Source organism: Gobio gobio (genome assembly GCF_949357685.1).
Source record: "Gobio gobio genome assembly, chromosome: 22".
Lineage (NCBI taxonomy): Eukaryota > Metazoa > Chordata > Actinopteri > Cypriniformes > Gobionidae > Gobio > Gobio gobio.
Window position 1 is genome coordinate 5,996,167 of NC_137118.1, and position 17,631 is coordinate 6,013,797.

General features: G+C 37.9%; 1 protein-coding gene across 4 annotated transcripts in view; it reads right to left on the reverse strand.

The window, feature by feature from the left end:
* The window catches only part of dlg2 (discs, large homolog 2), a 394,149-nt gene that overhangs the window by 34,969 nt on the left and 341,549 nt on the right, over positions 1-17,631 (reverse strand). For all 4 annotated transcript variants that reach the window (XM_079804836.1, XM_079804837.1, XM_079804838.1 and 1 more), the window contains one exon: positions 16,011-16,125. In XM_079804836.1, the coding sequence (XP_079660962.1) occupies positions 16,011-16,125 (115 nt within the window). The remainder of the gene's footprint in view (positions 1-16,010; positions 16,126-17,631) is intronic.

Below are 17,631 nucleotides of genomic sequence, written 5' to 3' on the forward strand. Positions count from 1 at the left end.
GCAAAGGGTGGGCCAACTCCATATTAAACCCTACAGATTAAGAATGGGATGTCACTAAAGTTCATGTGCATGTAAAGGCAGGCGTCACAAAACTTTTAGCAATATAGTGTATTATATAAGTCATTCTGAAACTAACTAAACATAAAGAATGTTTCTGCATCTTGTGCTGGTGATCAAGGATGAAATCAATGAAAAAATACACCAGCTACCCATACTGCACTGCTGTGAGCAGATAACTGCATGCCAAGATGAATGGGTAGCACATAAAGGTTGGCACATATGCTACTCTAATGGATGGAACATTCAAGCTCACAGACATAATTTACTGAGCATGCATTACTCCACAACAAACACAAATTCAGATTGATCTGCACTTCCAGCTGTATTTGAGCACAAACTGCTCAAAAAGTCATGTGATGTTGTAAATAGGTCCGTTAGGGTTACTACAGTCACTGGTACAACATTATTTATAAAAGCAAACAATAATGTATGGTGTAATGGCGGCAAGTCACCATTACGGATCCATTACAAAAGACAAACCGTAATGAGTGCAAAGAAATGATCCGCACTGCACACGAACAAAGTATTATCTTCAATGTCCTCATTAACCCCTGCTTCGTTAAAGTATAAAACATAAACACACACACACACATTGGAACACATGCCTAGGGAAAAAAGCACATGTTCCCTATCATCGGCCAACAAAGACATTGCGGTTGTTATGGAAACTGCAAAGCTGCGTACAGTGCAGATAAATCATATTTTTACATGTTTGTATGCTGGCAGGTTCTCAGCCCATTACAGTGAATCCGTGCCTCCATGGCATCATTACGCCAATGATGCTTCTCAAGAAAAAACCCAAAAAAACAGTGTGCTAGTGCAGTCTGCAGACCAAAACTCAAATTTACTGTCACATAACATATATTGAGTAATGCTCTCTCCCCTATGCAGACATTATGTGCCCTTATGATAATAAATAGAGCAAATTCATGTCTGTAAAGAAGCGATGGAATTGATGGATGTGGATAGTCCAAGTTCAAGTCAATGACATTTTAGTGTTTTTGAATTAGCTTTTATTGTTATATTTTCACTTAGATTACTTTAGATTAAATTTTAGTCATTTTTATTTGAGCTGTTTTGTTTTTGTTGTTTTTTAATATTTCTATTTACCTTTTTAATATTGCACACACACACTCACTTTCATGTTTTATGGGGACTAATGATTTTTACACTGTACAAACTGTATATTCTCTCCCCTTACACTAACCCTACCACTAAACCTACCATCACAGAAAATCTTCTGCATTTTTACATTTTCAAAAAACATCATTAGTATGATTTATAAGCTGTTTTCCTCATGGGGACAGAAAATGTCCCCATAGGACAAAGATTTCAGATATTGCAATTTCTGTGGGGACATTTTGTCCTCATAACGGCCCCATTGCCCCCATAGGTTTACACACAAACACAGGCATAATTTGCAGGTGGGACGAGTGTCCCCACCACTTTTTAGCAGGGTCGATATTGTCCCCACCACTTTTTGAAACATCTCGCGGCACGGATGAACCTACCTAATACAAACAAAAGATCTCCAGATAACTAGCAGAGCATAATTCAGTTCGATTGTTAAACAAGAGGAAATCTGGCGCTCGTTGCCGCTGTTATCAATGGTGCGGATTTCTCTTGTGGCTCGTGCAGTTTTCACACGGACGAGGGCTTCAATCTATCTCTTAATCTCATTTCGGAGACTTTCTATTTGTTCCGGTGAAATCACAAAACAAAAAGCACAAAAAAACTGTCCCTGCTCTTGATATACAATCACTGATGATATTCGGTTTTGATGAGAAAACAGATTAGAACCCAGAACCTCTGACACGCTTAACAAAAGCTTTATCACTAGACCATTAGAGAATACAAATACAGACCTGAATCTATGCACGTATTCACGTGGAAAATCTTGGCACTAGCAATATATTGTATTTCGATATTGCGCAAGAATGAAAATGAAAGCTCTAGCGTAAAGTTCTGCCAGGAACATTCAATGTTACTTATCACTTTCAGTCCTAACAATCATGTCCTAATTCTCAGAGTATAAAAGATGATCCCCTACACATGTTTGAGTTCACAGATGCTGACGCCAACATTTACCTCCATCCTCCCCACCACCACCAGGATGGCCTATACCTCCTTCATCTCCAGGCAGGAAATGCAGAGTCAGTTACCCCCGAGACGGGAGCTATGGACGGGGCCTACGCCAAAGAAACACTAAATATTATACTTGCTGGTCTGTCAATAAATGTGTTACTTTATTGTACTTCATCTGGCCTCCCGAGTCTTTCTGGTAGAACAGAACATCTATATCGATAAATTAAACCCAATGTAGTATTGCAATTGATTTCTGGACATCTTAATATCATTTTTTTCTGCAATTGTTATTGTATATATTTTACATCTTATATAGGATTGTATTAGCAATGCTATTTCACCCCCCACACACACACCTGTCCCACACTCTTTTTAAAACAGTTACGCCACTGCACACACACACACACACACTTGTATAAGTGGTTTACGGGGACTCTCCATAGGTGTAAGGGTTTTTAAACTGTACAAACTGTAAATTCTTTACCTCTACACGAACCCTAAACCTACCATCACACAAAATTCCTGCATTTTTGAATTTAGTGTTTAGTTTAGTGTTTAGTGTTCAGTTTAGTGTTTTTAAGCCATTTGGTTTACGAGAACACAGGAACTGACCTCATAAACCATTCTTATGTTGTAATACCCATGTCATTGTACACATTTTTATTTAATTTTAGTATGTCAACTTATTTAATTTCTTCTTTTTAAAATATATATATATATTTTTTTTTTCATGTAATATTTATATTTTATTTCAGCGTTATTTCCGATAAAGAAAAGTGTTTTTAATAGTTTTAAATTGGCATTTTTAATAGTTTAAGTTAAAAATAACAACACTGGTTTGGAGTCTATCTTAGTGCACTTGAAATACTGCATGCACAAGTGCCCAAAGTGTTTAGTGAACTGAATTCGCCCCTGAGTGTTTTGTCTTGTGATTTATTGTGTTGGTCTTGCAGTAGAGCTGCAGGGCTGAATCTCTGTGCAATAGCAAGAGAAACAATCCAGGTATGTGTGTAATATACAGAGCTCAGCAGAAAAGGATACATCCATGGGCGGTGAACCTCATGGACAGCATTTTCCACACCAGCAAATGTCTGTAACATAATTTGTTAAGAGTGAGTGCTGCCTCAGTCCTTGAAAAAGAAAAAACAATGAGTGTAGTATTTGCTAAGCAGTGAGATAAAAGCTGAAGCCATCAGCATGGCAAAAGAGAAAAAAACATTACAACACGCAAACTAGGAGAAAGTGTCAGAGTGCTGGCAAAGGTGCAGAAAATGTGGTGCTTTTGCTTGTTACAGTGAAATGTGGTTTAAAAGCCTCCTGAGAGTAAGGTAGAGTGCTATCTGTATGTGTAGATCAGCGGCCTCATAACAATAAGAGCTTGGGCTAGTGAAATAACACGAGCCTAGCTGACATTTGCAAGAGTGGATTACATGCACTGCAGCAATTGGGGATTTTATGCAATAACCACATTTTTACATTTTCTGAAAGAAATGGGAGGGGTGTATATTAGTGCGAAAGTCTCCGTCACAATGTTAGGATAGACACTTAGGCTGCGTTCACACTGCAGGCTGAAACGACCCAATTCCGATTGTTTTGCCCTTATGCGACCTGTATCTGATCTTTTCATGACAGTCTGAACGACACAGATCCGATCTTTTCAAATGCGACCCAGGCCACTTGGGTATGTGGTCCAAATCCGATACATATCCGATTTTTTGAAATGCGTCTTCAGTCTGAACTGCCAGGTCACATGTATCCGACCCGCACATCGTTGATACGCGACAAACGTCATCACTGACTACGTTTACATGGACAGCAGTAATCTAATTATTGACCTTACTCTGAATAAGACAATAATCTGATTAAGGCGTTTACATGAGTTGCTTTTAGAATATTACGTTCATGTTCCCATTTTACATGTTACAGAACATAGCTCGATTAATAGTACGTCATTACGTACCCATGCCACGCTACGCTGTCCGGCGTCCAATCATAGCGCGACTTTCGTAGGTCTGTTCAAATCAATGGGCTCAGGCAACCCGCTGTAACTTTACCTGCGGGTGTCGCTGTTGGACAGTGTGACTTTATAAAAACGAGTGACTTTGATACTTTTTATATATATATAGTTTTATTTTTTGTATATATTGTGTCTTTCAGTTTTTTTTAAGAGACACTGCCCATCTTGCCTCCTTCTTGACAGCCAACATTTCGAATAATAGCTTTGATTAATGATGAAAATTAAGGTTTCAAAATCGTGATTGTTTGGATTGTTTTTTTCTGCCATCGAGCCACAAGCGCTCACTGAATGGCCATATGGCTCGCGAGCCTAGAGGTTCTCGACCGCTGTTGTAAGCAGACAATTATGAATCTGGGATTACAGATACAAACGTATTGTATTTTACTTTTACAATGAGCAGAATTATTACAACACAAAGAAAAAAAATATAGAGGAGGCCATGTCCGAGTGAGCAGTCAAGCAAGACACGCAGTCACGCACCATAGCAACACGTCATGGCAACGACATTTCAGACTGAAAGATACGTAAAAGATAAACGGGAATTTGAGCGCATTGTTACTGTTTTGTACGCACGGTTATATTAATTATAATCCAAATTCTGTTTTATTTGTCACAATATTATTGATGATTGTTTAGAGGGGCACTTTATATACTTTTGATACGAGCCCCCAAAGCCCTCCCCTCTGCACTTGCCTGGTGTGTGTGCCTGTCACAAAATGCGGCGAAAACTCATACACGACGTTAATAGTTAGATTAAGGTGTGTACATGTCTCCAATGCACTTGGATAATGCGACTAAAATAGGCATACTCCACATGTCTTAATTCGATTTTTGTTTAATTCGAGTATGGCTTTAACCGGATTAAGGTAATTAGAAATCACTGTTTACATGGTAGTTTCTTAATCAGAGTATGGTCTTAATCAGATTAATATCGGAGTATTGTTGTCCATGTAAACGTACTGATTGTACGTTGAAGTAGGCGGGAATGAGAAGATAAACAACTATGTACCGACGTTGCTACCACTGCTCCACAAAACGCCATGGCCAAAAACCTTGCTCTCCTCCTCTTTTTTAATTTTCTTCTTAACATGAGAAGGTTGTAATGGTGCTGGCTCCGTTGCGAAAATAACTTTAATAAAGCTAAACGAACTCCAATGCTGACACCCATATTTGGCTACTTCCGTAAACAACAAGTGACGTCGTTGACCGTTGAGTACTCTTCTGCGCATGCGGGTCACTTCTGGGTCATTTCACGTTCACACAGGAGATCACAAAAGGTCGCATTTAATTGGAAATGTGAACGGCCTTGCAAAAAAAATCGCATTTTTTCAAAAAATCGGAATTGAGCATTAAGCCCTGCAGTGTGAACGCAGCCTTACTGGCCAAAGTCAAAAGAGCCCACCTTCATGGTGGTTGTCAGGGTCTTATGTGTTTGTTAAAGTGTACTGAGTAGTTTGTAGTTTGTTGTAATCTTGGTTTATTAAATAAAACATGCATATTAGGTCAGGATAAGAACCTGGGAACCCTTTCCTAAACTAAACACACAAAACCACATGAACATAACTGTCAAATGTCTGTCGGCTTGTTTGGTCTTTAGGCTTGTTAAGACCTCATGCAGTGATGTACAGACTGGTCGGCGACTGACTTTGTGCATGCCGGTTAGGCCCGGTTCTACGGGGGTGCTAAGCACCCTCAAACGCAAGCAAAAGCACCCTCAGTTAATACTGTAATATTGGCGAAATAGATTTGGCAGATTTGCAAAAAGATTTGCTGTGTCCGAACTCTGGAGAGCGTTACATGCATCTATTTACAGCGTGTTTTTGCAGCGGTGAGTAATGTAGCCAATCACAGACAGTTGTTGCTCTCTCTCTCTCGAGCTTCTGAGTTAATGCAGGTTCGCGAAACCAAAGTCAAAACACAATGTAAGTAAGAGATTTATTGTTGACAACTTCATTTTTATAACGGAACTTTGTGAGATCGCGATGAACCGACAAAGCAACAGCATTTTAGTGATCGTAGCGATCTTGGCTCACTTTCGAGGCTACAGTCATTCATTGAATAAAACTTTTATTGCTAAGAGGACCGACAGCCAATCACATACTGCAAAGTTTCGGAAGTGACATCTAAATATAAACGGCACTCTGCACGTGACAGAAATATTCTCCTGAGACCCAGAATAGAGGTTTTGCCTCTGTAGAGGACATTATATTTAGCGAATTTCTCTGACAACATACACAGTTTTAAGTCTGGATATTCTTATGAAATAGGAGACATTCTTATGAAAATATTAAAATCCCATTGTTTGTCTATTCATGTCTTTTAATTTTATCAATAAATGGGTTCTGGTGTCCTCTACAGAGCAGAGGTTATAGCATATAACATAGGAATTAAAAAAATATATCAATTTGTTTTTTATGCTCCAAACAATGTAATGACCGGGGGAAAAAATCTAAATTCACAAAACCTTTTTTTCTGGTTCTCAGGAAAATACCAGTAACGCTTTAAAGCAATGTAAAGGCAGACTAATAGATTAATAGACCATTTCTGGCAAAATATTTTTGAAATTCCAATTATTGGTAAAAGTGATGATTTGTAAATAAATAATCATACATTTCTCACTGTAAACTTACCAGTTGCCATATCAACATTATTTGGAGAAAAAATAACGCCAAAATTTTAAAAATCTTTGGAAGATATTACTGAACATTTATTTGACCATAGCAAAAGTACATTTATTACTTAAGTTTAGTTTTCATCTCTGTTTTTTGTGTTTATTTAAAATAAGACAAATCCAATATTATTGTAATCTTATATCTGTTATTTAACAGTCGATATAGTTCTTTAATGCGGATCTAACCAGCAGAAGATACAAGCCGCGGTTTAAATCCCAGTTGTGCAGATTGTAACATTGCGTTATAATGAAACCCTATTAGAAATATGCTGTTATATTCTATACTTTTATGAATTCTTTTGAGAAACCATGAGAAAAGGGTGAATAATGACTGAGCGTTAATGTTCAGAAATTATTAATTATTATTATGTTTTGAACTATGCTGTATAGCTGCGTTTAGCGATGTGTTTGTTATCAAACTCAAAAATTAGTATATTTTTAATGATTAAAAAATGCCATTATTTTATTTTAAAAAGTTAATAATTGTATTTTGTGGACAAAATATTTTAGTTTGTTTTGGATATTTTTTTTATTATATTAGGTAACATTTTAAGCTGTCATTTGGTCATGTTACATTGTGCCCCTCACGTTACAATGTACCCCACCTATGGGGCATGTTGTCACATTTCACTTTCATTCTTTCGTGGTAAATCAAGAAAAAAGTATACACTGTATTAATGAAACAACCACATAATTGTACTAGACATGTGAGCAATTAATGCGGGAAAAAATAAAAACTCTGAACCCCAAGTGGATTTACATAAACTGAGAAAGTCAAAAAGTGTTAGCCAACATGAAAATGTCTCAGAAACATATGTGCATTGTATTGCATTTATTTCACTTCAGCTGTGATAAAGTATGCAAACACAGCACGAGCGTCACTACGGGAAGCATTAAGTGTCCGACTTCACGTCTCCGTTTGCAGCTCCTCCCCGCCTGCACGCGGCTACTCCCGCCGATTGGTTGCATCCGGCCGATGTCCAACACACCTGTTGTGTTTTGATTCTGTCACATGTTCCTTTGTCTTAGTTTCCCGCCACTTGTCCGTTTCCTAGGTTACCCTCATTAGTTTAGTTCTGTTCAGCTGTGTTTAGCTAATTATCTCGTTTCTGTCTGCTATTTAAGCTCCTCTTGTTCGCGCAGTCTTTGTCTAGTCACTGTTATGTAATATTGTGTTTCCGTTGCCTGTCTGCATGTTCCTGTGAAGTTAAGATTAAAGTTTATGTTCGATTGTGATCTTCTGAGGCTTCAGCCCGTTCCTGGGTCACCAACAGTGACAATATCATCAATATTCATGGTATTATTTGCAGTGTTTAGAAAAAAGAAATGAAATCCCTAGCTCTCTTACTGTCGCAGCCCATAGACACAACACAGCCAACTTCCCACAAAATAAATCAAACCAGACAACTTTGCAATTTATATTCCGAATTTACATTTGCACTGAACAAATTACACACACACGCTGGACTTTCTTGCATAATGAACGGGATGAGGCGATGTATATTTCTTTCTCTGATCACACAGAGGAAGGGTGTTGTTATGGTTACATGTAAATGCTACCGCAGAGGGACAGAGAGAACCCTTTGCGGAGGTACACACACATTTCCACATTAGAGAAATTGTGATGTTGATTCATTGTGACAGAAACACTGAAACATGCTGATTGAGGAAAATCACTCAATAACTCAGTCAGTCAGTGTGTGAATGGAATCGTGCATTCATTGCTTTAACATTGACATGTGCTTTCTATTCATAGTACTCAGCCAACAGCGATCACACCTCTGCATTCATCTCAGCAGAACTCTAATGCATCTCAATGCTCAGCGGAGGCAAACTGGAAATGATACTTTTGTCATAATTTTCTTTTTTCTCTCTCTACAGACTGAGCAGAGGTTTGTGGAGACTCTCCTTCCTTCACTGCAGAATTCTAGGCATACAGTATACTAGTATGTACGTATTCAAGTTTATTTCCCTCAGATACTCTTAGAGTATATATTAGAGAATGTACACTTATAAAGTTCTTGTACCAAAACAATTTTCAATACTTTGTTTGACCCTCAGATTTGCAGGCTGTTATTGCACCAAGAGTCTATATGTAAATTACAACTGGATGAGCTACATTTCCAAAAGTAAATATTGGTGCTTAGAGGGTTAGTTCACCCAAAAATGAAAATTCTGTTGTTAATTACTCATTAATTACAACCCCACAAGACTTTCATTCATCGTCAGAAGCCTAAATAAAAGCTTAAGTTCAATCTGTTCATCATATAAAGTGATCAAGTCTCTTCAGAAAATGTGGACTAAACCGCTCAATTCATATGGATTAGTTTTACGATCTCTTTATGAACTTTATGAAGCATCAAAGTGGTAGTTGTGTTGTCGTAAATGGAGGGACAGAAAGCTCTCAGATTACATCAAAAAGATCTTCATTTGTGTTCCGAAGATGGATCTTATGGGTTTGGAAAGACATGAGGCTGAGTAATGAGAGAATTTTCATTTTTGGGGGAACTATCCCTTTAACAGTTTGCAGTAGTGCTGTTATTTTTAACTAAAATTTAAACTAAAACTATCAAAAATATTTTTGGTAATTAAAAAAAAAAACTGATAGAAAATGAAAAATGTCGAACTTAAACGAAAATTATAAATGTTGCCTTGGGGAGTAAATGAAATTAATGACAATAGCACATCAAAATAAAAACAAATTCTATATATTAATAAATACTATAATAGTAAAATAATGCTGGTGCTCGGCTGCTGGACAAAGTATATGTAACGCAATTAACGCATCATGTTTTTTTCTGTCATCCTTTGGCGTTACATTATACAATCACGCTCTTATTCATGCAAATGCTTTTAAAATATTCAAACGCGACAAAAGAGAACGCGCTGACTGTGAATGTCCTGACTATGACACACACACACACAACGCTCAGAAAGACAGAAGAGAACGCGCTGACTGTGAATGTCCTGACAATGACACACACACACACAACGCTCAGAAAGACAGTCAGGACATTCACAGTCAGTACGTTCTCTTCTGTCTTTCTGAGCGTTGTGTGTGTGTGTGTGTGTCATAGTCAGGACATTCACAGTCAGTACGTTCTCTTCTATGACACACACACACACACACACAACGCTCAGAAAGACAGAAGAGAACGTACTGACTGTGAATGTCCTGACTATGACACACACACACACACACACACAACGCTCAGAAAGACAGAAGAGAACGTACTGACTATGAATGTCCTGACTGTGACACACACACACAACGCTCAGAAAGACAGAAGAGAACGTACTGACTGTGAATGTCCTGACTATGACACACACACACAACGCTCAGAAAGACAGAAGAGAACGCGCTGACAGTGAATGTCCTGACTATGACACACACACACACACAACGATCAGAAAGACAGAAGAGAACGTACTGACTGTGAATGTCCTGACTATGACACACACACAACGCTCAGAAAGACAGAAGAGAATGCGCTGACAGTGAATGTCCTGACTATGACACACACACACACACACACACAACGCTCAGAAAGACAGAAGAGAACGTACTGACTGTGAATGTCCTGACTATGACACACACACACACACACAACGCTCAGAAAGACAGAAGAGAACGTACTGACTGTGAATGTCCTGACTATGACACACACACACACAACGCTCAGAAAGACAGAAGAGAACGTACTGACTGTGAATGTCCTGACTATGACACACACACACAACGCTCAGAAAGACAGAAGAGAACGCGCTGACAGTGAATGTCCTGACTATGACACACACACACACACACACACACACAACGCTCAGAAAGACAGAAGAGAACGTACTGACTGTGAATGTCCTGACTATGACACACACACACACACACAACGCTCAGAAAGACAGAAGAGAACGTACTGACTGTGAATGTCCTGACTGACACACACACAACGCTCAGAAAGACAGAAGAGAACGCGCTGACAGTGAATGTCCTGACTATGACACACACACAACGCTCAGAAAGACAGAAGAGAACGCGCTGACTGTGAATGTCCTGACTATGACACACACACACACAACGCTCAGAAAGACAGAAGAGAATGTACTGACTGTGAATGTCCTGACTATGACACACACACAACGGTCAGAAAGACAGAAGAGAACGCGCTGACAGTGAATGTCCTGACTATGACACACACACACAACGCTCAGAAAGACAGAAGAGAACACGCTGACTGTGAATGTCCTGACTATGTGACACACACACAACGAACAGAAAGACGATCGCCAGAATCGAGTTCTCTTTCACGCTTCAACGAACAATAACACACACAATTATGCCAAAATGTACATTTTGTCGAATATTCTCATTAGAGCAGTCTTAAATTAGTTAAATAAAGTCTTAAATGAACGTAAAGAGTTGTGAGGAAATGAGACGTGTGTGAGATCCGCATCCTGTGCAGCAGCGGCAGCCACTAATGCTGTCTGTCATTAATGTTAATCAAAGAACATTAAGATGATCTCTGACTTGCACCTAAAATCTTGTCTCACTGTTTGGACTCTAGGTTAGCTGACTTGGCATACTTTTTCCACCATATTCTATGAATGCGCACAGAAAAGTCAAGTGTGTGTTCAAAAAATACATGAAAATCACTCTTTGGTTGCTATTTAAGCCTGTTTTGCCAGTTATTGTGAGTGACTGAATTTATGCTCATGAATTCATTATATTTATTAAATCCAAGGGTTCACATGCAACTGTATGCTCATGGTTGTGATGCCAATAACTTAATGAGATAAAATAGTTAACAAAATGACGAGCCCTAAGTACAGCATTAGTAAAACCACATAAAAAACAGGTGAGTTTAGTGAGCTGATCTGTGCTGCAGGAAATAAATGACTCCTTATAAGGTCTGATTTCCTGCGTCTCGGCTCTTCCCAACATCCGTGTTCGGCAAACCCGGCCAGCTCTACGGCCCAAATGACTGGCTACAGCACAGTACAATTATCCAGCACCCACAGAGGGGGCCTGCGGCATTAGACTGCAGCTGGGAAGGAGATATTGAGCATCTTTTAATGCTGTGGGAGGGGTGTATGCTGTACATCATGAGGAGAGGAGGTGTGTATGTGTATAATTGCTGACAGGAGAGCTATTTATCACAATGGATCTCCACAGGTGCGCTGGTTCTGCTGAAATTTTCCGGCTAGCACACAATAACGAAGCCAAATCAGGGATCTACAGCTGCTTGTCCAGCTAATGAAGAACTAATCTCTGTTCTGCTGATTGTATTGTGAAACATATCTGAGAGAGCCATGGCAGCTGTTCAGAGGACTAGCCAAAGAGTGCTGACGCATGGGACGTTTGGAGTGAACCTGGAGGCTGGAGTACATCACGCAGGTCTTTTGATTATACTGTTTATCTTCCTAATCATTTCTTGAGCTGAAGTCGGTATTATGGAGGAGGTAAAAAGTTTAGTGGCCCCAAGAAAATAAATATGAAATATTTATCACATATCTAAAAACATTAATATTGGACAAACATTATTAAACAAGAACTACTTCTACTATAAGATTAATTTATGAGAATAAAGCCAGCAAATGAGAAATGCATAATGCAGAAAAATAGACAAACAAAATCAAAGTTCAATTATTTCAAGCAATATGATATTAAATGTACCCCTTTTTTACTGTAATCAAAAATATCAAACTAACTAACTAAATAAATACTAATAGCTTTCCTTTTCAGCGGATGTCACCAAGCCCATCAACCAAAAATCACATATTTTCTGGGAAGAAAGCATTCAGATTTAAAGGGATAGTTCACCCAAAAATTTAAATTCTGTCATCATTTACTCACCCTCAAGTTGTTCCAAACCTGTATGAGTTTCTTTGTTCTGCTGAACACAAAAGAAGATATTCGGATGAATGTTTGTAACAAAGCAGATAGAGCAACCATTGACTACCATAGTATTTTTTTCCCTACTATGGTAGTCAATGGTTGCTCTATCTGCTTGGTTACAAACATTCATCCGAATATCTTCTTTTGTGTTCAGCAGAACAAAGAAACTCATACAGGTTTGGAACAACTTGAGGGTGAGTAAATGATGACAGAATTTTCATTTTTGGGTGAACTATCCCTTTAAGGCTCCTGCAGTTTGGAGTAATTTACCTTTAAATGTACAATCTTCATTTTATATGTTTAAAAATTTATTATTTTGTTGTTTTGAAACTTGTTGAAATTGCTTTAGATGATATGATTATATTTATTAATGCTAGGCAAAAATTCATATTTGTATGTGTTATTTCTGTAGTGGTGTGTTTGCTGTTTTGAATCAGGGGGGTATTCCAGAAAGAAAGGTTAACTTACTATCACATGTACCCTGAACTCCCGGTTGATTAAAGGAACACGCGACTTTTTGGGACTTTATCTTATTCCCCGTATCCCCCAGAGTTAGATAAGTCCATGCACACCATTCTCATCTCTGTGCGTGCCATAACTCTGTCTGACGCACCCAGTGCTAGCCTAGCTTAGCACAAAGACTGGAGGTAAATGGCTCCAGCTAGCCTACTGCTCGATAAGTGACAAAATAACACCAACATTTTCCTATTTACATGTTGTGATGTGTATAGTTACATTGTGTACTAAGACCGACGGAAAATGAAAAGTTGTGATTTTCTAGGCCAATATGGCTAGGAACTATTCGCTCATTCCTACATAATAATCAAGGAACTTTGCACCCGTACCATGAGTACAGCGGCGCAATGATATTACACAGTGCCTGAAAATTGGCTAACTTCCGTCAACATAACCAACGTGACAACCTGCTTACACAGAGAGTGCTGGGGACTATTTTCAGGCGCTGCGTAATTTCATTGCGCCGTTGCACTCATGGTATTGAGCAGTCGGCTAGCTGGAGCCATTTACCTCCAGTCTTTGTGCTAAGCTAGGCTAGCACTGGGTGCGTCAGACAGAGTTATGGCACGCACAGAGATGAGAATGGTGTGTATGGACTTATCTAACTCTGGGGGATACGGGGAATAAGATAAAGTCCCAAAAAGTCGGCGTGTTCCTTTAACCCAAACCTTGCTTACTCAAGGTATGCCGGTTACAAAAACGAGTTCGGGAGTAAGTTCAGAGTATGTTCCCGATTAACACACACAACATTCTCAACAGAGCAACAAATCGACGATTCACCATGGAAATAGACGCTAAGAAAAAGCACACTGTTCTACTTCCTTCTTCTTTTGTTTAATGCTGATTTACATAACCTACTTAGTGCACATCGCCACCTATTTGGTGGTTGTGCAATCATTTTTCAATCTTTTCGTTTAATAAGTAATCTTTAAAAAATGATATTGTTTGGTTGAAGCTAATTAATTGAATGCAGATCCATGTGTGAGATGAAAATTAAATTAAATAATAAATCTATTTTAATTGAATTAACATTTAAACATTACCTTGTTATAATAGTGATTTATAATTAATAATATTGTACATTATATAACTGTAACTATATAATAAATTTGGTTATATTAATATAACTATATTAATTATATAACACGCGTCTGAATACCTCTTAAGCAAACTAACCCTGGAACATAACCTGCTCTGGAGAGCGAGTTGAGAGTGAGTTGCTATGGCTACTTACTTACATACCCTGAAAGTTACCTCCGTTTTTGGAGCCGAAAGTTGAGGTTATCCGTTTACTTCCTCATAAACATACCCAGGTATGTCACATAACCTGCTTTCTGGAATATACCCTAGGTGACTGTTGTTATGGTTTTGTTTTGTGTTATTTAACTTTTGTGTATTAGGACCCCCTTGAAAACGAGATGATGCATCTCAAGGGGTTTATCCTCCTAAAGAATAAAATTTGTTACATTTGTGACACTGGACCACAAAACCAGTCATAGGTCACACGGGTGCATTTGTGGCAATAGCCAACAAACCATTGTATGGGTCAAAATTATAACTTTCTTTTATGCCAAAAATCATTAGGATATAAAATAAAGATCATGTTCCATGAAGATCTTTTGTAAATGTCCTAATGTAAATATATCAAAGATTTATTATTAGTGGTAATGTGCGTTGCTAAGGACTTCATTTGGATAACTTTAAAGGGGATTTTCTCAATATTTAGATTTTTTTGCACCCTCAGATTTCAGATTTTCAAATAGTTGTATCTCGGCCAAATATTGTCCTAACAAACCATACATCAATGGAAAAAGCTTATTTATCCATTTTCCATGTCCTGTATACATTTCAATTAAAACATTTTTACCATTATGACTGGTTTTGTGGTCCAGGGTCACATATATAGACCACTTTTTTAACAAAACAAATTTTGTAGAATATCTTGTTTCATACATCACATTGTTGAATTAAAATGGATTTTGTGTTGATCTAAGAAGAGAGAAGACGTGAGCAAAGAGAGTTTTTTTCCTAAAAAGGATCACTGTTGCTCACTTTCCTACTGATTTTAAATATCAACAGCTCTTTTAAATGTCATTTAAAACAGTATGACTTCCTGTGTAGTGAACATATGATCCCCAATCCTGGCTGATCTAGGATCAGAGTGCACACATGAGCCAGCATGAGTGTGTGTGTGTGTGTGTGTGTGTGTGTGTATATAAGAAGAAATGTGGACACTGATGAATTCTGACTCGACTCATACAGATACCCTGCTGGTTCACACGCAAACCCCTGAAGTGTGTGTGTGGATGTGTGTGTCTAACAAACATCTTGCTTCAGGCTAGAAACATGTCTCATCGTCCAGAGAGACCACACTGATGTTCACATCAATCCAACATCAGTCCAACATAACAAGAGTGCCATGGAGAGACAGTTAATGCCACGTTTACATGATCACGGGGCTGTTGGGATATCAGTATCCCGTCTGTAATGATATTTGCTACGAAAAAAAAAATTTTTCCTCTTGTTTTTCAGTTAAAATATGTAAACAAGATAAACTGTCTTCAGAAGATGATTTCTTGAAATAATTGTAATTAATCTTATGGTTTTAAGCATAAATCTTTCTAAAAAAGAGCCAGAAAATGCCAATGGGGCAGGAAAATATAAAGTTTTGCTTGTTTAGATAATTTACGAAAAACATACTAAGAAAATGAATTCTTGCAGTTCTGATTAAGTGTCTGTGAATTTATGTTTAAATAGACAAGGTCTACCTGACATAGAGTGTGCGTTTCTGATTGGTTCTGAGGGATCCGGATCCAGAACTCATGCTGTGGTTCATCATCTGCTCTCGTAAGTCATGAATTTTGGCCTCGAAACGCCCGTATTCTGTAAACACAAAAATAACCAAGCAAGCATAAACATGACGCAAAAATCTTTCCTTTGTTTAACTCAAACTATTTTAAAATCTACAAAAGAACATAGCACATGCAAACAAACAGTCTCAAACCAAAGAATTAATAAAAAGATCTCTCGAGGGAAATGCTGTCTTAGTGTCTGAGATAGCAGCTCCGATCGATACAAGCAGATTCTGTAGCTGTTCTGTGCTGACTTCTAGCACAAGGTCACACAGTCAATATAGGAAAGAAAGAGTAAGAGAGAGAGAGAGAGAGAAAGAGAGAGCTGGTAATGTCATATTATGTATCTTCTGTGGTGCAAATGTATGATATCCGATAAGATTCCACTTCAGTCTCTTTGTTATATGCCGGCTGATACCGAATCTCCACAGATTTCTGCAGAACTGAAACATTCATCATTCAGCAAGATAATAACCAGCTGACTGTATATTATTCCATACTTTTGCCTTCCTTTGGGTGTTCAAGCCTTAAGTAACCACCCTGGGTAAAAGCCAAAATAAAAAAAGCTATTGAACTTTAAAAATATGATGATAGCTTTAACTTCATCTGATTCAAAAAATCCTCCCAAAACAAAAATCCTGGTCAAAAATGTTATTGCAACGTTGACAGTAAAGACATTTTTTAATATTACAAAAGGTTTCTATTTCAAATAAGAGCTGTTCTTTTGAACTGTCTATACATTAAATAATCCTGAAAAAAGTTTGCACAAAAACATTAAGCAGCAAAACATTGATAACATGAACTCTTCTGGTATTTATGAATCAGTATTTCATTCTTTGTAACGCTTGGGATATATGTACCTATCAATGTATGTTTTTTTTTTTCTTCTCAGTGTCATAATCCTGGTTGAGCTCGCCAAGAAAAAATCCAGACAACCAGGTTGTTATGGCAATAAATAAATAAATAATAACAGGAAATGTTACTTGAGCCCCACATCAGCATAATACGAATGATTTCTGAAGGATCATGTGACACTACTGAAAATTGCCATCATAGAAATAAATTACATTTCAAAATGTACTACAGTAGTTTACTCTATCTTAAGTAATCTTATATTATGATAATATTTCACAATGACTATTTTTCACAGTATTTTGATCAAATAAATGCATCCTTGGTGACTTCAAAAGCATTAAAAAAATCGAACTGACCCAAAATTTTGAAGGGTAGTGTATACATTTACATTTATGCATTTGGCAGACGCTTTTATCCAAAGCGACTTACAGGGACCTTTTTACAGGGAGCAACATGGAGTAAAGTGCCTTGCTCAAGGACACACTGGTGGTGACCGCTGGGATCGAACCAGCAACCTTCTGCTTATCAGTTCCATGGTTTAACCCACTGGACCACCATCTCACGAAATATTATAGAAAATAATATTTCACAGAGAGAAAGAATGTCTAATTTCTTTTAGGATGGCACAGACTCCTGAGCTTTAAAACACAGACGTGTGCACACAGACTCAAGCTCGTTCAGC